The sequence below is a fragment of the Barbus barbus genome (assembly GCF_936440315.1).
Source record: "Barbus barbus genome assembly, chromosome: 9".
Taxonomy (NCBI): Eukaryota; Metazoa; Chordata; class Actinopteri; order Cypriniformes; family Cyprinidae; genus Barbus; species Barbus barbus.
The window spans coordinates 24,851,396-24,876,685 of record NC_136737.1 but is presented as its reverse complement, the minus strand read 5'-3'; the positions used below and the strand labels follow the sequence as shown (position 1 = coordinate 24,876,685).

General features: G+C 40.8%; 1 protein-coding gene across 2 annotated transcripts in view; it reads left to right on the top strand.

The window, feature by feature from the left end:
- Positions 1-25,053, top strand: part of LOC306875463 (dystroglycan 1-like) — a 32,847-nt gene extending 7,794 nt beyond the window's left edge. For both annotated transcript variants that reach the window (XM_079426043.1, XM_079426042.1), the window contains exons 2-3: positions 12,140-12,666; positions 21,110-25,053. In XM_079426043.1, the coding sequence (XP_079282169.1) occupies positions 12,346-12,666; positions 21,110-23,392 (2,604 nt within the window). In that variant the 5' untranslated portion in view covers positions 12,140-12,345 and the 3' untranslated portion in view covers positions 23,393-25,053. The remainder of the gene's footprint in view (positions 1-12,139; positions 12,667-21,109) is intronic.
- The last annotated feature ends 237 nt before the right edge of the window (positions 25,054-25,290 follow it).

Below are 25,290 nucleotides of genomic sequence, written 5' to 3'. Positions count from 1 at the left end.
AGTTACCTTGGTAAGGTAAGGCTGCTTCAGGAATGCATGTCCGCAAGGAGAAAGATGGCAGTGTTAACTTGTTTATGAATAAAATGCAGGAAGTGGGTGGTTGGAACAGCATAGAAATGTAGGCTAGGAAAGAAAGATGGGACTGAAATGATGTTCAGTAGCCCCATATAATGAAGTTAAAGATTGCTTTTCTCGTTCACATCATTTATTTTTATGTATTTATTTAGTTAAGGATCAAGTTCAAGGTTTTTAGATTTCCGAACATTAGTCATGTTGATTTAAGTTGGCTGTAGTTAAGTATTTTGAATTTGTCCTTTTGTTACAGGGTTCAAAATAAGTTTTATTTTTTTGTTTTTTGGCTGGCGTGGTAAGACCAGTAGTTCAGTTTTTTTTTTTTTTACTTGCCCTGCCAACAGCCAACATTTTCACTGCCCACATGAAAATGATATTAAAATTGTATTTTAGAACGTTCTCAAATTTTAAAGTTTATAAAAATCAAAATCACACCTAAGACCGAAATGATTAACACAATGAATGAGTCTGTAAGCGGATTGGGCTGAATTCATTGCAGAAACTTGTGTGAAAAGGTATAGTGGTGTCCTGCTGCTATCACTGTGAAGAAGAAAGGCCTTTTGGTACAGTGTAGGGCTGGGCTGTACAAGTAGGGTTGGGCGATATGGCCAAAAAAAAATCTATTTTTTTCATATCAGTCGATATCGATAATTATCACGATAAACGTCAAATCTTTATTTCTTTCAAGTTTAAAGCCAGAATTTTGCTCCATTTGCTAATTTTCCTTAACAAAATAAGTATCTTTTGGTGCATAAACATTATATCGAACATTTATCGAGCTCTTCATATCGTTTTATCGAGGGAAATTATATCGCGATAATTATCATTATTGAATTATCGCCCAGCCCTATGTATACGTTTTTAGCCTCTTTCAGGTCGAAATTGCAGCTCTCTTTAAGCATACTACAAAAAGAGTCTCTGAATGTGATTATTTTTAGTTTGCACTCACATTTGGCTTCTTGTTGTTATTCTAATATCTCTGTGTGTTTGATTTATGTGACTTATATTTCAGGAAAGGTTTTTCTGAACAAAAAGTTATGAGTTCTTCGACTGGTGTAGGCTTCTGAAGTATCACAGATATCTCGGCACAGTGTTATCAGTGATTTGCACTGCTTTGTGTCCGTGTCCGCAGGGTACAGTTCGAGCTTTCCTGGTTTCATAACAAACAGAAGATATCCTTGAGAGGCTGTGTTATTGTCTAACCCGAACCCACGTGTATCTCCGCATCTACGTTAAATACACAGTTGGGTTGTTGATGTCTACTGTGAGGTGTTTATTGACACAGACCATTGATCTAGGACAGACTTAGCACTTGTGTTTCTGTTAAACAAGTCGGTGGTTATGTCTCTCAGGCCATCTGTTGCCCCCCTGTTTTGGGTTAAGGGCACTACTTACCGTTCTCGCCACATTGAGTCCGTTTACTGTTTGGGAAAACGATGGCTTTGATCAATTCTTGCCATCAAAGTTGGAGCAAATGAAAACGTGTTTCTCGCATTTCACCGCACTGTCGTTTGTTCTGAACAAACATTGATCTTCTTTGAAGAACTCTCTTTGGTTGCATCTTCTTCAAGAAAAACATGCACGCTTTAGTTGTATGGTTATGCATGCTCTTGTGCAGAGGGTTTATGGACACAAAAGAGAACAGAAATGCTGATTGTTGTAGGCACCGAATGCCATTGTTGGCCCCTTGTGGGTTGTGCTTCATTTTTGCACATTAGCAAACTGTAGCATCCCTCCTCTTCCTATTCCTCACGTCTGCCATCCCACCATCCCTCCTGCCCTCCCCGACCATCCGGATCTGTGTGCCGAATGTGACAGTCCCAGCATTGCACTGCTTCAGCCCAGCACCTCGAGACCTTGCAGCTCATTCACAGATATTGCAGATTCACTCCCTCCCTGCTGCCAAGCGGCGTTAGGGCCGGTGTGTGTGAAGAAGGGCCGTCTGGCCATCTTACAGTTTCAGCCATGATATTCTGAAAGCTGAATGAGGTTTTCAATGCTGATAAATTCATAGAGCAGGATATGTGTGTGTTTTGGGCTTTCCTCTGCCAGAAATAAGAACTGTATCATTCACAGTTTATGTCATCCTTGAACTGGGTTTTATTGCTGCATCTAATTTAATCTTTTCCTTTTTTTTTTTTTGGTCAGTTTAGCATATCACCATTTCTGATTCATTAGGGCAGGTGATTTGGTTCTCCTACCTTGTGGTTCATCATTCACAGAGCGGTTTTATCCATTTTATGTTGTCGTGCTAACAAGTCTTCTTTTTTTCTGGTGTCTTGTGCTCTTTTGATTTGACCTTGTAGAAAGTATTTTTCTGTACGTGTGTTTGTTGTTTACAGCCGCCTTGGTGATGGGGGGAAAAAAGTTTTTTAGCAACAATAACCATTTGTCTGGGTGACCAGAGACAATATGCTGTTTATGCACTGTATATCAATATTCCAAAATCTTCCCAGAATGCAATGCATCTCTGCAAAATCTGGGGAAACCTGCTTGTCAGTTTGACTTACAGTCAGCATGAAATAAAAATTGACCCTCTTTAATTTCATAATACACGTTAAGGGTCTTACTGTGAATAATTCATTAGTGCGCAAAGGAGAAAGAATAGTTATAATCTGTTCCTTCCTTCCACTGAAAAAGTATTAATTTTGAAACATGTCAACAAAGCCACTTAAGTCCTCCAATTTATGCAAAGATTCTTGGTATTTATTGATATTGGTAATATAATGTCATTGGTGTAGCCTAGCTGTTCTCGTAATCCAGTCAAATCTAGGGTTGCAAAGGGCGGAGCATTTCCAGAAAAGTTTCCAAAAATAACAGAAAAATGTCAAATTACTGAAGAAAATTAGTAAAATGGTTTCCAAACATTGGTTCATGGTGATTTATTTATTTATATAGTTATTGACATTGTATATCTTCCATTGTACGCCCCCAAGAGTGGGACATGAAATCAATCCCTGCAACCACAAATTGTGCAGGAATTGGGAGGGCTGCCCTTCTAGCAGTTGGGGTGTATCTCTGGGGTGGTTTTTGGGGGCAGGATGGTGTCCTGGTACATGTTAAGAGCCTGGGGGTTCCCAGCTGTCACTGGTATCCTCTACCAACTGGCCTCAATTGTCTATCTGCTCCAAGATTGTAGTTTTACTGGTGGTCTTTATCAAGAATCCGATCCGCCCCTAAAAATCACCTGCCAGAGAAGCAGCACTCATGGGGGCCCTCCATGGTTTATTATTTTCTTTGTGAGAAGAGTGGTTATTCTCTCAAGATGGTCATATTAGGTGATCACAGTTGAGCAAAGCTCATCAGGCATTATTACAAAGTTGTTTCTACAGAGGCCCCTCTTGCCCTGTGTGATTTTTATTTGAAGAAACTAGTGTCATTTACCGAATTCAAAGACAGACTTCAAGTTGTGAAGCCCCAGCCGCAGCCACATTGGATGATTTAAGCAGAATTTATTAAGAAGATGTAAGGATAGTGTGAAGTTCTGCTCAGAAACGGCTGCCTGCATTGCCCCAGGACAGTCATTTTGGTAATATAATCAATCAAACTGACTGACTATTACAATTCAGAGATTGCACTCTATAGCTCGGATGCAGGCTATCGCTTTTCGTGTGAGGAAAGCACATCTTGAAGTACAGGGATTTCTCATTTATTTATAGTGTCTTAAACTAGGCAAGGTGTTTTGAAACAAGGTTTGTAAGTAGCGCTTTATGCTGAAAAGCATTATCATGCTACCTACAAAATCTGAGGATTTAACGAGTGTGACCTTTTTTCGTAATCTCGTAATCGTTTTGTTGCTGTCACATAATTACAGGCAACCGAAGCTCTAAAACTGAGCACAGTCAGACTCTTCGCAGGCCGTACTGCCATCTGAGAGAAAGAGCTGACGTCTGACTTTACCGAGTTTTAATCAAAGGGAACATGCGTTCCTTCTCGTTTGGGAAAGCAGCACAATTCCCTAAATTGTTTCTCACGATTCATTTTAGCTCGTCATCAAATTAAAAACACATTAGAGAGGTGTACAGCACCGCTACCCTGGCTTTTTTCATATCTTAAAACACAGAGGCATCAAACGCTGCTTTCCATGCAAGATACGAGCAGAAAAATCGCATTACGTCATTCCTGCATGCCGCTATTATCCGATAGCTTTGTTTTCAGCGATTCTAATGCACTCATTGCTTATTAAGAATAAGTGAAAGTGGGGGTGGACATAATTGCGATGTAATCCATTTAAGAGCCTGGTTTTTAAAAACATATTTTGCAATGGCCTACAGGTGGGCGTTGGAACTCGAGATGGGAGTCACTGTAATAAGCCGGAGGGGCTAAAGACTCCCATTGTTGTAGGCATGCATGTGGGGTCAATATGTCCTCCACACCCCATTCTCAAGTATCGGGATGCTGACGGGTCCTTCGGTTCATATTTTCTCTACAAGCATGTTTGGACCTGTGTGTTTGCCAAGGCACTTTCTTTTAAAAAGGACCCTGGGTGTGATGGTCCAGCCCCCAGCTGCAGTATGCCTGCTGGTGGCTTTTTTTATGTTTTGTTTCACTCTGTTGTTTTAATATGGATTTACCCCATGCCGCTCTTTCCCGTTGTGGACCACAAAGGCTCACCCTGATTCACTCATGCATCTCATGAATTGAATTGTTAAGGGACATAACATGGCTGTTCTTGGCGTGCCTGCACACTGGAGTTTACTCTGCGTCAGAGAGCAAATTCAATTTTGGGGGATAGTGAGTCACAAGGACATAGAAGAAAAACGCAATATGACATAATGCAACTAGAAGTTGTGAATTTTAACTATGCAATGTGCTTTGATGTAAACAACCATTGTCTAATGGAAATTTCAGAGCAGTTTGCTGTATTTCTATTTGATTCTGTACTGCTGTCTTTCCACAACTTTAATTTACATATTTTGCTTTCCTCTACTGATGTTTTCTTTCCAAAGTAACTTATTCAGTGATAAAAGATGTCATTGTTAGAGTTATGGTGTAACGGTTAGAACACATGCTCCAAACACTTCAGGCTATGACGCTCAAGTCAGAAAAACAGGTTTTGGGTCAGTGACGCTTCCTGGCTCAGTGCTCCTTCTCTTCAAATGATTTCTCTACTGTCAAAGGATCAAACCATGAAATGTCATGGAATTTTAACATTGTGTTTTTCAGACCCAGAAATGAACCATGGAAATGATAAAATCATAGTCTTTTTTTTTTCTAAATATTTTGGTCACACTTTAGTTGGGTTACCAACTCTCATTATTAACTAGCCTAACTATTAACCACGACTTTTGCTTCAAACTCCTAATGTGCTGCTTATTAAAGGGTTAGTTCACCCCAAAATGAAAATTCTGTCGTTAGGCTAATTACTCACCCTCATGTCGTTTCCATAAGACCTTAGTTCATCTTTGGAACACAAATTAAGATATTTTTGATGAAGTCCGAGAGCTTTCTGACCCTGCATAGACAGCAACGCAACTCACACGTCCAAGGCCCAGAAAGGCAGTAAGGACATTGTTAAAATAGTCCAGTTATTCACTTATTTTTGTTGTCTTTGCGCACAAAGTACTCTCGTAGCTTCATAAAATTACGGTTGAACCACTGATGTCATATGGACTATTTTAACTATGTCCTTACTACCTTTCTGGGCTTGGAACGTGTCCGTTGCACTGGTGTCTATGGAGAGTCAGAAAGCTCTTGGATTTCATCAAAAATATCTTAATTTGTGTTCCGAAGATGAACAAAGGACATACAGGTTTGGAATGGCATGAGGATGAGTAATTGATGGCCTAATTTTAATTGTTGGTGAACTAGCCTATCCCTTTAATAGTTAGTAAGATTGTAGTTAAGTTTAGGTATGGGATAGGATTCTAAATATGGCCGTGCAGAATAAGACATTATGTGCATTATAAATACAAATAAACAGCTGATATGCATGCTAATAAACAACTAGTTAATAGTGGGATTTCGTACCTAAGGTGTTAGGATACCATTTTTTTTATTCTTACGTGAATATTGGTTAAGTTTTATATAGTTTTGTTTAGCTCTAACATATTATAAATAATAGGCCTATCTAACATTAAAAGGTTGTAGTTGCAAATCCCTAAAATAAAAATTATAATCATCATCCTCTAATTACAGTAATTGCTGAAGTCATAAATGACTTAAATGTATGATAACCTTGACTATTGCTTTAAATAAAAACATTCAAATAATATTTTCAGTCTCAGTAAAGTGAGAGGATGAATTCTTTCTATTTATATATTTCACTGTCAAGTAAACTGGCCAGAGTCTGGGCTGCATTAACGACTTTCATCCTGTTGCCAGGATGACTTCTTTAGCCAGCCTCTATCTTCTTTTGCTCATGCCCTGCAGTTGCCATTAATAGAAGGCTCAGCTATGTTAGAGCAGGGTGGGGAAGGAGTACAGTGCGAAGTGGAGAAGGTCAGCTTTGAGCTGACCGGGGCTTAGGCAAAAGCGAGTGTTCTGATTGGCTCCTGGAGGTTTTCCAGGGGCTGCGGACATCCAGGCTGACTGCTCATGCGTACAGTGTGCTATTGATGGCACCGTATCGGAGTCATTAATCACCGCAGTCAGTCTCTTCGGGGAGAGGCCCGCTCTCCGTTACTCACTGGCCAAATGCGGAGTGTGGTTATAACCTCTGACCCTGCTGAGGGTGCATACCACACTGTAATGGGAAGGATTTCATACTACCGCTGAGGGACTCTCTGAACTAATACTATGACACTGAGAGCATCGCAGGGTTTTACTGTTTTGGCAGTACTTTGGGTTGGTAGCTATTTAAAGTCGTGGCGTCAAGTGACTTGCCAACACCAGTGAAGAAAATAAAGACATGCCGTATGAATTGACCAAAGCGAGCTGTTGCTGATGGCTTCTGATGAAATTTGGGATCTCTCTCTGTTTAATAATTCATGAATACTCCGGTCTCAAATCGGAAGCTAATAACTTAAAGAAAAAGAGGGTGCCTGCTGTACACCTTTCTCCTCACATTCTGCTCTGTTCCTTCCTATAATTCTGCATAACTTCGTTTTTGCACAAACAAGAAACTGACAACATATCTTCAAGGCAGTTTACTCTCCCTGCTTGTTTAAAAAAACATCAAGTTTGTTTAGCTCGAATAAAATTCCTGTTCGAGATCACCTTGCCTGTGGTCATATTCTCAGTTCTCAGCTTGAAGCATTTTAATAGCAAAATATTGCTCAAATTTTGTATTTTGCCAGGCTCTAGTTTCAGAATCCTGAAAAATAAACTTGACATCACCTTGCGGGTGTCGGGTTACTGGGTTTTCAGTCGCTGATGTTTATTTATATCATATTCTTCAGATCTCTCTTGCGGCACATTTCTATTTCAGCTGTGAGCTTTGGTAAATGTGTTTTTATTGCATCAACAGTGAATTCTGTATTTGCTCTGAGGTAGGTGTACAGGAGATGAGTGAAATATTTGTCCTAAGATTCATCAACTGTAAGTTTTGATTTGATGGGTAATGAACTTTTGTCTGTTCTTTTGGCACATTAAATAGGACAAAATTAAGGTGGCAAATATTTTTATCGTTGACAATCACTTTGGACTTATCCACCTTGGCTCTTTTTTTTTTTCCAAAGTTAGAGGCTGTGAGTAAACATCGGTGACTTGCTCCAGCTGGAATGCGTGACTCAATGACTTTTTATAAGCTTGTCCAATAGCATTGGCCCCTGGGGGGTGATGGACAAGGGGTGTCACCATGGTACCAGGGCAAAGGGCGCCCTTCCCCCTTTGCCAACTGCACTGTTGTCGGCAAACCTATTACTGGTTGCCCTCTCCCCCAACCTGCATACATCCTTGTCAAATCCTAATCTCCCGGAGTGTCCACTGGACTGTTTCAGGCGTCCAACACAATGGCCCTCTGTAGTTGTGCTGGCATGTGTAGACTAGCCTTCAGGATCCTCTTTTTTTTTTTTTTTGTTTTTTTTTTTGTCTTTAGAGCAGAAAGGTCCATTTCAAAGACTTCTTGGGTCACGTTTGACTGCTGAAAGGCTCCGAGTCTACTGCCGGTGAGACTGGCGGCAGGCTTCTTGTGCCGGGCTGATCAAGGGAGGAATGCTGTGATAGGCCCCTTTTTCCACCTTTTTGAGAGCAGCCCGCCATTCCTGAGAGCTGAAAGAACCAGAGATGAGGTTTAAGCTCTTTCATGTACCTGCCAATTCCATCAGGGTCTTTGTGAATGCTCAATGGTGGGACTGTAGTGGAAAAGTGCGGAAATCTGAAGAGGGTCATGCTACTGACTGTACCTCCAGCCATACCTGTCAGTGTCAATGATGTGCGATAAGACTTCAGGCATTCTGCAGATTTAAAAAAAAAACTAAAAAAAAGGGTGACAGCAGGAGGTGGAGTTCTCGTCTTTAGTCTGCTGTTCGTGTCAAAAAAAATGGACTTAAGTTTAAAACTAGAGGATTGGCGGTGTTTAAAGCACGTGTTTGGCAAGTATTATAAAACCGCATGATAATCTGCTGTCTGAGGTGTGGAATGTTTAAAGAGTGAGTGTTTTTGTGATAGAGCCTCGCTGAAGGAAGTCATGGGTGCAGGTGTCTCAATAGTAACATATTCGTGAGCAACAGTTCTCTAATCTTTATGTGTGAACATAAAAACCTGTTCGCATCTCGTTTGTACTTGCATGACTTTTCTAACTATCCAACAAGACCAAAAGGGTAGGGCTTGTCCATCAGGAATCGACTGAGGATTGATTGAAGAGCAGGGGTTGCACAACAACAGGGCTTGCCAGAAGTTCAGAGGCAAGTTGTTTCCTTTTTTTTATGATTACGAAGACACACGTCTTTGGAATTACATGCACAAATGAATAGTTCACTTTAAAACCTGAAGTATTAGGAAAAAAACAGAAGTATTGTTTTTTTTCTGTGACATTTCAAACACTTTGTTTGGTATGTGAAAATTGAAAAATGGGACTGTCTTCACTCCTTGCAAAATCTGAATAACACATTTCTGGCAGATTTATTTGTTGGCCTGTGAGGTACATCAGCAGTTATTCTTAATTCTCCACAAATCCTATTGGAAACAAAAAAAAGTCAGAGACTCTGGACTTCAGTGACTCTTTCCAAATGAGAGCCAGTGTAGATTACAGTCTGACACTAAATCCCAATGAGTCAGTCAGTGGTGACTTGAAATGAATATGAATTGAATTTATTTTTATTTAAAAATCTATGGAGTTTGCCGGCCATTGATGAGCCTTGGCTCCCACACAGTTGAGTAAATGTAATGTTTTGTTAAACATTTCTCTTAAATTCCTACTCTTAACCTGAAAACACACCTTATGTTCTATCACAGTATCACAATATTATTGCTCTCAGTAGTATTCATGTTTTTTTCCATCCACCATATGTCTTCGAAAGACACCAAATGATAAACAAAACATTCTCAGACTGCGTTTTGTCGGCGTCTGGGTGAGACCCCAAAATAAACCTGACTTTGAAAATGATCGTTGATTATTTGGATTTTATTATAGGAGTAGCTTCCCTGCTGGCTTTCAGAATGAATCTCTGAAGGATAGCAAGGTGAATTGGACATGCAGTGTTGTTGTTTGGGAGTCTTCTGAAGAAGCTCCTCTCGAACCCCCACCGAACACAGGGAGCGTGAGAGACCGCCTCACCCATCTCGTATCCGCTTCCCTCGTTCATAGGTTGGACACGAGGACTCAAGAGCAGTTCTCAGGGGAAATCAGCTGCATTGTACGGAGCAGCTCCCTCTTCAAATACATAAAATCTGCGGCCCACCTTGCACTAAACCCATCCCTCTTTTCACCACAGGCTTGTTTGTCTTCCTCTCTGAATGAAAGACCTGCATGAATATCAAACCTCTAGAGTGTAGAGCTCTCCCCCCATGAGACAATTCAGATGGTGTGCATTCCTCTTAAGTGTTTGAACCAGTCGGTCGCTATGGACTGACCCCCTGTCTCTGTCCATTTCTTTCGACACTCATTCTTCCAGTGCAGGGTGTTTTTTCAGGGACATGTTCGGTGACGAATGAGGCAGGGAGCGAATGAAAGGCACAGTGTGAGAGGAGAAAAGGGAGAGAGAGCTGTGAATGGTAATCAGATTAGTCTTGATCCACCTGTGTATATGTGTGCGTGTGGGTAAGCAAGCAGTGCGAAACATCAGCGCTGGCAGAGACCGAAGATCTGGCTTATACCATTAACCTAAAGTGATTTACGGCACTGTAATGATACGTCACTTATTTGATACCTCGGTTGGTATTTGAATTGGGTCCTGATCTAATTGACTAATGTAATTGTCATGTAACAAACAACTAGTCAGGCCAACAAGTTTACCTCTTGTGCATAATGTTTTGCATCCCACATTTTTTTTTTTGTTTGTTTGTGTGTGCCATGAGCATTGCGTTTTTAATATCTAAAAGCTATTCATAACTATAATGCATCTCAAGACTGAATACAACAATAGCTATCGTTTCATCACCGTTTTTATGCACATTTCGAAGTAGCCTATCGCATTGAAGACGAGTGACAGAAACACCAAATTTTGAGAAAAAAAAATCCCTTAACTTGCAAAAAAGTTTTTACGCTTGCTGGAAATTGAGATCTTTTACTTAATGCGAATAATTAAAGATGGAAACGCATTTGTCAAATAGCTAAATTCCTCCATGCACATAAAGTCATGTGACTTTGCACTATGGGGCAGCTTAACCTGACTAACTAGTGGACTGATCTCGATGCACAGCATCTGAAATGTTGTTATGGTCATTCTTAAATGCCCAAGCCAAGTCTGTCGTAGGGCTGGGCGATATATCGAATGCGATTGTCATGCGCAGCTCGTCAGTAAAGCTGGTTCCGTGATTAGCGGTAAATCTCCATCACCTGCTTTCAAATGGAGCGGCATTTAATACACCGAGCCGTAGTTCACTGACAATCTACGCAATATCGAGTTCATTATCGAAGGCGATTCATCTGCGATAATGAAGTCAATATTGCGTAGCTTGTCAGTGAACTACGGCTCTGCGTATTAAATGCCACTCCATTTGAAAGCAGGTGATGGAGATTTACCGCTAATCACGGAACTGGCTTTACTGAAGAGCTACGCATGATCATTGCGTTCGATATATCGCCCAGCCCTAGTCTGTCGTCAAAGTATTTTTAATTACATGACTGTGTTCCCAAACTAATTCATTATAAATTAAAATTATTATACTCGGTGACTTCTCCTACTTTTCTCAGTGATATTTAGTTGAAAATTGTGTTCTCTTTGACTCGTTGGATGGAAAACGGTGCTTTATTCGCAAATTTTGCATATAATTTAAATTTACAATTTTGGTAAACCCAGCTAACGTGTCTTATCCATCTTTTTTTTTTCAACGTTGAAGTAAGCCTATGGGTGAGACTTCTGGTTCATTAGCCGTTATAGATTAACAACGTGCAGTAAACGGTAAAACTGTTTGCACTACAAACCAGCGAGTTCATAATTAAGATAATACATTCAGATAATATCGTAAGACAAATTTTCAATATCAAGCAGCAAAACAAACTGTTTTGTACAGCTAAAAATAGCTGGACGCGGATGAGACCGGAAGCCAGACCCATAGAATTTACAAATGGCCACACCAATTTTTACGGCAAGAAAAAGCTGGATATAAAGACCCACTTCCGATACTATGAACCTGTAGATCAGGGATAGTCAAATCTGGCTCGCGAGATCCACTTTCCTGCAGAGTTTAGCGCTAACCCTAATCAAACATACTTGAGCATGCTAATCAATGTCTTCAGGATCATTAGAAAAACACAGGTAGGTGAGTTTGATCAGGGTTAGAGCTAAAGTCTGCAGGAAAATGGATCTTGCGAGCCATATTTGAGTATCACTGCTGTAGATGGCTGGGTAAACCTGAACAAATACATAGCTTATACCAGTAGCTGTACTTTTTTTCCCCATTTCAGGGCATTTATGGCATCAACATGACACATCGCTCTGAAGATATGTCAGACATGTCAGTGTCCTCTTTTGCTATTAAAATGCGTGTTAATTAATTCCTCTCTTTCTCTTTCTCAATGCAGGTCTTAGAGGCAGCCCCTTAACTATGGGATTTCAGAACTACTGAGGGCACTTCCACAAAAGGAGGGAAAAGGGGCCGGCAACGGGAACAAAAGAAGAGGATTGAGCTTTTGAAAAGAGGATCAGTTCTTTCGGACTCAGCAGGGTGCATGCTGCCACCTCAACTGGACGTCCTCTTTTGTGCAAGTGAGAAAAAATAAAAGCAGGCATGCGCAATAAACTGAGAGAGTTCCTGGATGGGGGATGCCCCATGCTGGGGCAGAGGGACAGGATTCTTCTGGTGCTGCTGATCGCAATGGTGCTGACAGTAACGGAAGTGCGGGCTTCCTGGGATCAGAACCCAATGGAAGTTCTAGGCGATGCAAGGCAGCTGGAGGCGTCTATGCACTCGGCGGTGCTGTCGGACCTACGTGAGGCGGAAGCGGCGGTGACGCACCCCGTCGGCTTCCCAGACTCCTCGGCGGTGGTGGGCAGGATGTTCCAAATGCGGGTTCCCATCAAAGCGAAGAACTCCAGGAGCACAGTAAAGGTGAGAGGCTGTTCCTTCAAAGCACATGGCATCCTTTGAAATGCGTTGCAAATGCATGCAAACAAATTTGTCCTCTGGTGCTCAGCGGATCGTCCCTGGTATATCAGATAGCTCCACATCAACTCTCCCCAGCCAGTGTACTCAAGTCAGTGCATAAGACGTGACTTTGCCCCAAGCACTGCTCAAATCTTATTCTACGCTTTCCTTATGACTGATGGACCATAAAATGTGTTGGTCCCTGTAATAACGCAATAATCCTTGCAAACACGTGGTCTGCATGCTTAATGGCATAGAGCTCTCTGAAAACTGCGGACTGATGCATGGGGGGCACTTTACATTTAGATCAACAGCATAAACAAATCTGTTTGTTTACCAAAATTTCTGTGAGGGCATGGAATTTATTTTCTGCTTTTGTGTAGTTGATGCTACAATTGGCTATTTGTGTAAAGCCCGACAAGGTGTGCGCTTTTATCAACTTGTCAGCTTGCATTTCTTACTTTCTGAAAACCGAGCAGTGCACTAATGGTGCAAACACAATGCAGCCCTGACCATGTGTCTTTTGTTGACTACCCAGCAGTTTATGAGACCTTTTTAACCAACCCGTCCATGTCAACTGTTCTTGAAAGCGTGACCCTGTCCGTATCTGTTCATTGTGTTTCTCTGTCCCGTCTGAATGTTGGGTGGCTCTCCCATGCCTTCTGTGTAATCCTACATCCACTGGATCATTTCTGCCCTGTCAAGCGCATTTTTAAGTTGAAACCACAAGCCCCTTTGTGCACTTTCGGAAAATCTGTCTTGACAGCTGTGCCAAAGAATCCAACAGTTAAAGTCGCCTACAGCTGTTCCCTTGTGTAGCCATTCAGACCTGTCCAGACCAATATCCCACAATGAACTTCCCCCTCTCATTCCTTAATAGCATTTAAAATCGGCTTTGCAAATCATAAATAATTTTCTAGTGTCATGAAAAAAAGTTTGGCTTGGGGACAAAAATGAATTAAAACTACAACTGCAGTGTTTAAAAACTCGGATTGGCTGTACATGGAAATTGCACAAAAACATAGAGTGGTAAAGGTGATTATAAGGGACTGGCTATGAGGTTTTGGGTGGTTGCGTAATAGCTCAAAGTGTTTGGATCATACTGTCATATATATAAAGGTTCACAGATAAAAACGAAGTAATTTTCCTAGAATATAAATGCATCTAAATATAGATGGATTGATAAATATGAATTAAAATAAATATATATATTTTTTTCCACTTTAACTAATTACAGCCCCCTGCATCCGCCCCCACCACCGACCCCGCCTTCCAAAAAAAATAAATAAAAAATAGCACCCCCTTGTGGCTCCCCTGGACTGTGATTTTAAAAACCTCTGTCTTAAAGTCATAGGAGATTTTCAGGGTTAATAGGGAAATATGTATTGGTAATAGTAGTAGTGTGCTTACCTTGGCAAATGACTGTAACGCTTTTATAATTTCTTGTTTGCACTTAATATTTTAGTTGATGTTATTTTTTTAATCTGTTAACATTGATTATTCTCGTCATAAACTATTGCAGTTGGTCTTCACCGCTTATTTTGTAGTATCTTGTTGTGTCAGTCGAGTCCAAAGCCCTCTGTTCACACCACAGACCCATCAGTATGATTTCCACGAAATGCTCGGACCCTCAGATATTCATAAATAACCTACTGTGCAAAAGATCCCTTTGAAGTCACTGACCTACTTCATGCTTTTACATTTCTTGCCTCCATTACATCAAAAGGAACCAAGGGGATATGCTTAAAAGAGAGAAGAGCTAAGCTCATCTTAACATTGTCCTGTTTTGAACATAAATAAAAAAAAAAAAAGCACAAAGCTCTAGTCTTAAATGTCGAAGCCAATTGACAATTGCTCAATCATTTTGAGATATGGAGGCAGATGTTTTAGTCACTGCTAATGTCGATTCTTGTTTAAACGACTCAGCGAGCTTCTCTCTCCCTTGTCCTTTCATTTCTCTGAATTCCTCTCCTCCTGCTCCTTCACACTCGTCCGTGACGGTGGGATTCTTCGTCTTCTCCCCGGCCCCTCCCTTTTTCAGCACAAAGACTGGCACTGAAACCTAATTAGCCTCAGCAGTGAGGCAGTGGAAAAGTTGTATTCCTGCAGCTGATAATAAAATGGCTTTGGAAATATGAGTCACTGTATGTCGAAGGGGAGACGTATGTAACTCAAGATCGCTCCGTTTGGGTCTTGTGGATGCATATTCGTCTTTATTTGTTATAGTTTCTGCATAGCAACCAGCTTTTGCGGTGCCTGTCATCGCAGGCTAGCATTACTTTGCCGCACCACTGGCCTTTCTTTCAGCAGGCTTTCGTTTTCAGAAACGAGGTCCTGTAATTCCTCATTTTAGGTGGGCTTGGAAACAAAGGGAACGGAACACAGCCCCAATGTTGCGGTTCCTAATATGTCCACTAGAGGGCAGTTAGGGGTTGACTAGGTAAGTGTCCTTGACTGTTCTCCTTGTGATTGTTTCAGGAAATGGAGCTCTGTGGATTTACACCATAAATAAACCCCTCTTTTAGCATTCAACCCTCTTTCCTCAGGCTCCTTATTTTGCAGATGTCCTATCAAATAGGTCATATGTTGAATTCAAATGTCGAGTTTCTGCATACACCCATCTCCACCTGTCCGCCACGAATGACAAGGCCAGAAAAGCTGTAATTTTCACTCTTTCATAACGTACCAATCCACGATAAAGAATACTGCTTGCCAGTCATGAGTTTTATCTTCACTGCATTTTTTTTTTTTTACTCTGCAGATTTACGGTTTTCTCCTTTTGTTCATGCTTGTTTCGCAGCATGGATCAAAAGCTGACATTCCCTCACCGAATAGCAATTTAAAGTTTTATTATAAACAAACAGCCGCTCTCCCGGTGAGCCTTTATTCTGTTTCCTTTTCTTTCCCTGTCTAAAAAAAATGTCAGCAAGCAAAATTGGCATTCATTTCATAACTTTCATTTACCCGGTTGAAGAAATGCACTGCCATTGGCCACTTGAAGCCTGTTTTGATTTCTGCTAGACAGTCGCTCAGTCGCACATTTTGTAAATCCCTCTCTCAAGTGACCTGAACACACACCCCATTTCATTTGTAATTTTCAGCATAAAAATGGGTCATGTTCCACAATCCGCTGAAAAAGGCCTGCCGTTTTCCCTAGGTAAGAGTGGGTTATTTTCAAAGATCACTGTCGTCATTCTGTCTCGAAATTAGAAGTGCAAATACTTCTCTCCTCAAAATGTGATGGGCCTTTATTTAAAGAAGCATGTGCAAATGTATTCAGAGACCGAGATGAGTGGAGTTGCATGAATTTTTAACCAAAGTGAATGGGTTAGTCATTTCTTGTAAACATCTGCTTGGCCAAACTAAAGGGCTCTCCCTCTTCACATTTTCTCCACCGCCTCCTTTGTCTCCATTTCTCTCTCTAATATCACAAAGACATGCCTGAGCCTACTCCTTCAGAACTATGAATCTTATCTTTTCAGCTGTCTTCATATCCTAACAATGGGATCTTTTCTTCCTGCAGACTCCCCCGTAAGCGTGCCCTAACAATGGGCGGCTTTATTTGACCCACAACGAAGGGAGTTTCGAATTCATCCGTGCAATTCCTTCATTTCAGTGGGGAAAAGTTTATCAAGCCTTTTTAGATTTGGCTATTACAACCCTATCACAGAGGTCCTAAAGGTTGTTGTTGCAGTACACAAAGCATGCAGAATAAAAAAGCAGTACGTACCATTATCATTGTAATAACGAGCCACAAACGCGTCCACTGCTGAAATCCCAGTTTAGTTAGAGAGGTAAGGGTCCACAGAACAACATCCCAGCGAGCACTTTTAGTCCAACGAAACAATAACGTTGTAATAAGGATGAATATTCCTTTGTTTACGTTTCATTTCTTCAGAGAGTTATTGTTTGCGTCCTTTATGGAATAAATTATGCTCAAAAACAGCGTCTTGGTGGTAAAAAAACAACACGGTGCTGTAGCATACGGTTTTACAAACAGAATGAGACCGTCCACGGAAAAAAAAGTCTCAGAAAAGCGGAATCTAGATTATTTGAATTTGGCGCTCCCTCCTGAGTGACGCACGCTGTGACGCAGCTGTCATCTGAGCGGGGCGTAACTTAGCGATCTGCTTTATCCATAAAAAACGTTTTTTTTTTTTTTTCTTCTACATTTTTTATATATGTGTGTGTGTGTATTGTGTGGGGAATGTGGCCGTATCTGCATGATTATAATCTGTATGGACGGACATCAGCGTGTTTATTACCGACTCTATGATGGCTATTATTGATTATATGGCCCATCTGTTTGATTATCATCTGAATGGAAGCACATCAGCGTGTGATTACTGACTGTATGACCATGTCTGCCAATATCACTTCATGTCTGGCAATCAGAATACTTCAGTATACATACTATATACAAAGCATTTTTTCTATTTTTTTTTCCTTTTTTATTACTCAAATAATTATTTTTGTATTTTTTAGTGCTCAAATAAATCTGTCTATTATTTTATAATTGAAAAACTATGCAGGAACATGTATAATGACTAAAATAGCTTGTATAATTCTGAAATCCATTTGGTGGTTATTTTTCCTCAAACAGGGGGGTGGGGGGACTATAAATAGTTTCAGAAAAAATATTGCAGGAATCTCATTTTTCATGGTATCTTCTTCAAATTTGAAATATAAACTAATGAGACATGTGGCTTTCAACCCATTACTTTTCTGGATTGCTCCAGGACTTATTTCATGTATTTGTATATGAAATAAAAAAACATTCAGTGTGGAAAAATATTTTTCAAGGCACGTCAGTGTCTATAACTTTTTATCTTTTTGAGCATTATCAACTCTGGATGATAGATAGTAAAGCCGAGAGTGTCTTCTTTCCAAAGATACCTCATTTGTTTGTGTAGCACACTTTGTCACGAACTGTTACCGTTTTAATTTAGGTAGGTTATTTTCACCTGCGAGGCCCCAAATGGGGGTGAAGGTTAACAGGTTAAAGGGATGGTTCATCCAAAATGAAAATTGTCATCAGATTCTCACCTTAATGTTGCTCCACATCTGCTTGACTTTCTTTCCCATGTGGAGCACAACAGGTTTAAAAGTTAGGCAGAATGTTGAAGACTGACAGTCGCCATTCACATTCCTTCCACATGGGAGGTCAGGATTTCTACTTGTGCCATTCAGAAGCATCCTGACAGGCTTGCCGCAGCAACTGAAATATAAAAGAAAAAAACAACTTGCTAATTCTTGTTGTTGACATTCTTTCTGCACTCGTTTCTGCCTTTCCTTGCTTTCTTTACTTAAGTCAAGAGAAACATGCCTTTGGCAGAAGTTATACTGTCTTTAGTGTGGGATGCATGAATCATCACTATGGAAACTATGTGGTTCCCTGAATGTCAGTGTGTGTGTGTGTGTGTGTGTGGCTGTGTGTGTTCTGCCACTGATGCTCTAGTTTCAGAAGGCAGCATTGAAGACTTGCCTTAACCTTCCGTTTTTGTTCTAAAGCAAGGTCTGAAGGGGCACCAGAAAGTAGACACATGCCATCTGTGCCATATGTTTCATTGCAGGGATGGTATCAGTTTGACTATAAACAGAATTTTTTGCCAATGCTGTATATCTATTAGATGTGTTTTTTTACAGATAATGAGGCGAAAAGTAAGTATAGATTCAGTGGCAGTGCAAAATCAATTCTCTAATTGAAGGATGATTCCAGAATTGATCGTAGTTTGACACATTCCGTAATTGATAGCTGTGGCCCATTTCTTTGATTTTTAAAGGAATAATTCACCCCAAATATATATAAAAAAAAAAGTTCAAACCAGCGCAGATTTGTCTACATAAGGAGCTTAAAATATCGTCTTGTTGTGATGTTGGGTGCCCGAATTGATGTTGTAGAGGCTCCAATTTTAAATTTTAAGACCTACCTGATGCCACTGCCAGACAAAAAAAACGACGACAGCTGTGGTGAAACAAGATAAAACGAGCAACTGGACAGAAGCGAAAATGCTCTCATTTGCAGCGCACACTTCTTATCAGAAAAGGTTAAATAAAGTACTGTCTTTTGTTGTTATGGGCGCGTCTAAAGATTTCTTATGCATCTCACTATGTCGTGTATGAAATAATGTCTGTGTGCATGCGTGTAAAACAACAAACTGACTATTTATATGCTTAATCATATGTAATTGTACATTGTTGTGATTTAATTCTGGCTGGAATAATAATGTAGCTGTAAAAATAGTTGCCTGCTGAAATTGAAATATACATACATCTTCATGACTAGATAGACACTGAGTTTGTCTTAACTATACACGTTAGATGGGAGTAACTCAACCGGAGGGAATCCTGTCAGATCGTCCATCCTTTCAGTAAAAGCGTGTGCGGGTTGGCCAATCTGGTTTTGTCCGTTAAAGTTAACCTTTTTAAATAACAATAGTGGTCCTGGACAGTGCATCTATATCTTACATATGCAGGTAAAATCAGAATTTCTCCAGTTATTGTTAAATAAACAAGCTTAACAGACTTCATAGCTAGCGTTAGTGAAGCGGTCAGTGGAATCTTTCTGCCTCCACCTAAGCTCCACCCACGGAAAAACATCACAATATTTACTAACAGAAAAAGGGTCTATATGTTGAAGCAAAATAAATTTGAGAGCTTCGGCTGTGTTAATAACACAATTGTCGTTTTGCATCCGCTAAAATACCACTGTTCTGTGCAAGCCACGTACCATTTGAAGTGACGCAGTGTTGATGTTTCAAACACACTATCAATCAACAAGACTATAGATCAGCCTATAATTAGACTCCCACCTGAATTATTAATCTATAAATAACTAATATTATTATTAGTCTCTCTAAGCGATCAAATAGGTCAGTGTTTCTGCTACATTCATTCTGCCGTGGCGGCCCGCCACGCCAAAAATCATCCCCGCCACGGCTGCAGCTTTTCAGTGACGTCACTCGATTCATTTACAGTCTGGTAATTTATAGTGGAGGAGACGTTAGTCACACACTAATTATTAAAAGGTGAGTATAATATAGCGCAAACTTAAGTGTAATCATAGTAGTGGTTTACGTTATGTGTAACGATTCGATTCAACCTCCAACATTACACAGTAGTTGTGAAACTGATCGCAGTTGATCCGTGGTCCTTATGGACCAGACCTCAAGACGTGAACGTTTATCATTTGTATGTTTTATCTTGCCAATTTACACATTTGAGTGATTTTAAGCCATTCCAGCGCAAGACGAGGCGAATAGAACTTATTTCACTGTGCGCTGATTTCTGTGGCCACAGCTGCCGGACGCAGCGCCCGCGCACAGATTTTTAAGCGCACGCGAACACAGAGTTCATTCTTCATTCGCATTTCCTTGTGTTTGAACAGACTCATACATACAGAATTATGTGAAAATGGACATCTCAACAATCATTCTCGATAACGCAGTCACTCATCTTCAGTGAACGAAAACAAGTTAGAAAGAAATAGCATGTGTATCATTATATTGGATCCGTGCATTCGGTCTTAAAGGGACAGCTGCCTATAAACACATGCTGTTATATATGACAGAAGAAAAGGGGCATGGTCCACGGGAAAATCATTGTGTCATTGTGACAACCCCCTCCCCCCCTGTGGAAAAACAGCCTGCCGCCACAGCAGGAAAAATTCCTAGAGGAAACACTGTAGGTTCACAATCAAACTAGCATACATGCTTTGACTGGTTGATGGGAACATTCAAAAGGAAGATTGTGAAAGGCAGAGAGGGATGTGGTGCTGGTAGATTTTTGTGTCTAAACCTTTGAAGGCTGTCAATTGAAATAAAAAGCCCAGCTGCTGATGCCCTCACTTCCTTAGTGACTGCTGTACACTGGTTTGAGTTTTAATGACCCAACCCATGAGCACTGGCTCTACATAATGTATGAACCAGGATTTATTAATCAAATTAACGGGCTGAAAGGAAAGGATGTATTTTTGTATTTGCAAAGAGGCTTGTTTGTGTTAATGGATCATCTCAATGCCATTGATTCATTATTGGTTATTTTTGACTGAGCGCTCATTGAACGGCTCTCCAGCTGGTGGAGTATCTCATGGCGCAGGGAGCTCTATGCCACTCTGAGAGAACTCATTCATTATAGTCTTTACTCCTCCTGTCTTACTGAATTTCAAGATACTGACTTTGTGCTCACAACCAGGAAAGAATACAAAAACTAAAAATGATGTGTCAAAGACCGCTTTGATTCATGTGATTGGATATTAGTCACATTATAAAGTGGGATTTACTTTCAGGTTTTAAGTGTTTGACTTGGCAGTGCAGATCTGGCATCGCTGTAAGCTCATTTGTCTTGTTACATTTCAGATGCAAGTCATTCAGTTGCGGTAATCATTATTTCTCCTCCTGTTTTACAGATCACAGAAGCAAGCAAGGATGTGCTCCCAGCATGGTTGCATTGGGATGGAGAGAGTGGCACACTTCAAGGCCTTCCTCTAGAGACAGACAAGGGTGTTCACTACATATCGGTTTCTTTTTCCAATGAGAGCCAAGTCTCCCAAAGCCCAGATGTGTTCTCCATTGAGGTGCACCCAGAGGAGCATGCTGATACGGACCCTTTTCAGCTTGCAATTCAACAGTCAGCCAGCAATGATGTCCAACCTTTCATCTGTGGCAATGAAGAGCCTGTTACTGTGCTTACCGTCATTCTGGATGCTGACCTCACAAAGATGAGCTCGAAGCAGAGGGTAGAACTACTTGCTAACATGAAGAAGTTTTCTGGCATGGGGCTTCAGCTCATGAAGATTTTGCCTGTGGTCAACAACCGTTTGTTTGACATGTCTGCTTTCATGGCAGGACCGGGAAATGCCAAGAAGGTGGTTGAAAACGGAGCCCTTTTGTCCTGGAAACTTGGCTGCAGTCTGGAGCAAAGCAGCATTCCTGATATCAGTAGTGTTCAGGTTCCAGCAAAAGAGGGAACCATGTCTGCACAGTTGGGATATCCGGTAGTTGGGTGGCATATCGCTAACAAAAAGCCTCATGTACCCAAAAGGGTGCGAAGGCAGCTCAACAACACCCCCACTCCCATTCCCTCATTACTCCCCCCAACAACTTACCCTGAGCCCCCCATCCGTATCATTCCCACACCGACTTCTCCTTCTATTGCTCCTACCTCAGACAGTTCTGCTCCACCTGTTCGTGGTCCTGTGCCACTTCCTATGAAACCTACCATTCGAAACAAAGATCCCATTGCCTACACTCCAACCTTAGGCCCCCCTCAGCCAACACGAGTAATGGAAACCACCAGCACAATCACCATCCAGCCCACCATGACCAGGCCTGTGTATGTTGGGGCCTCTGTGACTCCAGCAACACCTACCACCAGGAAACCGACAAAAAAACCTACAAAGAAACCCAAGACCACTCCGATACCAAGAGAACCCAAGACCACCACAACCAAACCACCAAGGCGCACAACACCACCTGTTATCCCAATTGAAGGCAATATAAAACCCCAGCTGCGAAACCCAATCGATCAGGTGAATGCCTACGTCGGCACCTACTTTGAGGTGAAGGTTCCATCTGATACGTTTTTCGACAAAGAGGATGGAACTACCGATAAGTTGAGACTCACCTTGCGCAAGGCCAATGATGTGGTTGGAGATGATTCCTGGATACAATTCAATAGCACAAGCCAGTTGCTCTATGGATTACCAGACCAGGAGCATGAAGGAAAACATGAGTATTTCATGCAGGCAACTGACAAAGGAGGTCTCTATGCAATAGATGCCTTTGAGGTTCGTGTCAATCGATGGGGAAACGGTGTTAAGTCACCAGTGTTGTTTACTGCTGTGTTTGAAGGGGATGCACGTACAGTCACCAATGACATTCACAAGAAGATCCTTCTCGTCAAGAAACTGTCCCAGTCTTTCGGTGATCGCAACAGTAGCACCGTTACACTGAAGAACATCATGAAGGGCTCTATCATTGTGGAATGGACCAACAACAGCCTTCAGCAAAACCCCTGCCCAAAAGAGCAAATACAGCAACTGAGCAGAAAAATCTCTAATAATGAGGGTAGACCCTCCCAACAATTCATGCATGTTATGGAACCAGATTTCAAGGCCTTAAATATCACTGTCAGAGGCACAGCAAGCTGTCGCAACTACATGTTTGTCCCGTTAGGTGAGATCCCAGATCCGACCACCTCTCCTGTTACTCCCGCTGTGGGCGCAGGGAGACAGAGCAATGATGATGTGTATCTTCACACCGTCATACCGGCAGTGGTGGTTGCAGCAATTTTGTTGATAGCCGGAATCATTGCCATGATTTGCTATCGCAAGAAGCGCAAGGGCAAGCTGACCATCGAAGACCAAGCAACTTTCATCAAAAAAGGAGTGCCCATTATTTTTGCAGATGAGCTTGATGACTCTAAGCAGCCCCCATCTTCCAGCATGCCCCTTATCCTTCAAGAGGAAAAGCCTCCGCTTCCTCCACCAGAGTATCCCAACATGGCTAGTCCAGAGACAACACCTCTGAACCAGGACCTTTTGGGAGAGTACACCCCTCTGCACGATGAGGATCCTAATGCCCCTCCCTACCAGCCACCACCACCCTTTTCTACACCAATGGAGGGGAAAGGATCCCGCCCCAAGAACATGACCCCGTACAGATCTCCCCCACCTTACGTGCCACCCTAATGTTTGCTGAAACCTCGGGAGCAGGAGGATGGGGAACTTTTGTAGTTCCACACCAGTGTGTTGTTTCTTTGCATTATGGGATTTTTAGAAGGGGGGTGCTGCGAATTGGGGTTTGTATGTGATGCGGGGGGGATTTAAACTGGACTCTTAAGGAGATGTGGGAGGGTGGGTCAAGTGGATAGTCTGCAAAGGACAGCAAAAACAACCTCAGCCTCTGACTACTCTGGTTATTGCTAAACTGTTGGGGATGTACCCTCAAGTCCTGGCGCTTTTGTGTCTAGATGGGCTTTTTTGACTAATTATTGATTTTGTTTTTATTTTTATTTTCTTAGTTTTTTTTGTTTCACATTTTTCTGAATCAAAACTCCTTGCCTAACAGCACTCTTTCTATCTTCTGAATTCGTTAATCTTGAATAATATAAGCGGACAATAAAGCTGACTGCAGGTGCAAAAGGTTTCATAAACAAATTCAATAACAGAAGCGGAATAAAAGAATGGCCTTGAGGGACTTGGACAGCCATGCAGACAGTTCTGTGGGATGTCGATTCATTATGGTTTTGCCTTTGAACACAAAATTAAACTGTTTTTATTGTTATTCACGTCTAGTTAAATCACTACAAGAAGAGGTAGCCAAAACAAAAGATTTGTTTAATCCACTGTATATTTGAAAGTTGTTATGCTAGATCGTCTTTCATTTTTATTATATATTTTATTACTTTTTTTTTTGTTTATTTTTTTTAAGCATTACACTGAGATAAACACTATTTTCCACCCCTCAAATATGCTAAAAACATTAAAATTACTGAGTCAACATGTCATAGTGTGTGTTCTGACTTGAGATTTGCGCTATGTAGTTTCTTGCCGGCCATGTGAAACTTTTGGAGGTGGTAATCTCATGAGTGAGTCGTCTATGCAGATTCTTCCTTTGACCTGACAGGCCAGAGCCCAGTATTGATCTCACTTAATCATATTTCCCATAGGCCATGAAGAAATCTTATGAGAGAATTAAGAATGCAAAGACCCTGTCAACCTGTACAACCAATTAAATCACAAGACAGCAGGAACCATGTTCAGCACCCTCAAGTCAAAACCACCAATATACTGTTTCACCAGTTAGACTCAAGCTACTGACAGTCATTGAGATGGATTGCTCCATTTCAAAGGCTTGATTTAATCAGAACAAGCTCGGGTTTCAAATTATGTTTCTTTCTTCTTCTTTAATTTTTATGTTGTTATTTTTATAATATATAAATATATATTTCAGTGATGATTATGGAGTATATGCCTTGGATCCACTCGAAATAATTCAAAATAAAGACTGAAGATTTTGATAATGGTGACCCATCCTCTACACAAAGGTATTGTTTATTAAATGTCATGTCATAATTATATATTTGCAGTTGAATGCCATATTTTGCCTTGGTGGTATCGCAGCAAGTGTCTTCTGTACATAATATTCTGCCTGTGGATATAACTGTATAGTCCAAACGTGTGTAAATCAGATATGGTTTAAAAAAAAAAGGGAAATGGAGAAAGAAATATTACCATTTGTTTTAGATGAGGGGTGATTATTTTTTTATAAATAGTGATGGTTATAAAAAAGATCATTGAGCAAGACCTGGAATAGAAGGAGTGAAAAGAACTGATTTAATTTACAAAAACATTAGAAAACTAGAAAAAAAAGAGAGGGAAAAAAAAGAGAAAAGATTGGTAAAATCACAATCTAATTTTTTACGAAGTTTTTGATACAACCACAAATTGTTTATTAAGAACAATAAATATATAGTGTATTGCAATTTGTAAAACTTTAGTCTTGGTAATTGATTCATTAGCTTTTCCTCATGGGTCTTTTTCTTAGGTGGTTTTCTTTAAGTTTGCTTTAAGCTTACAAAATAGAA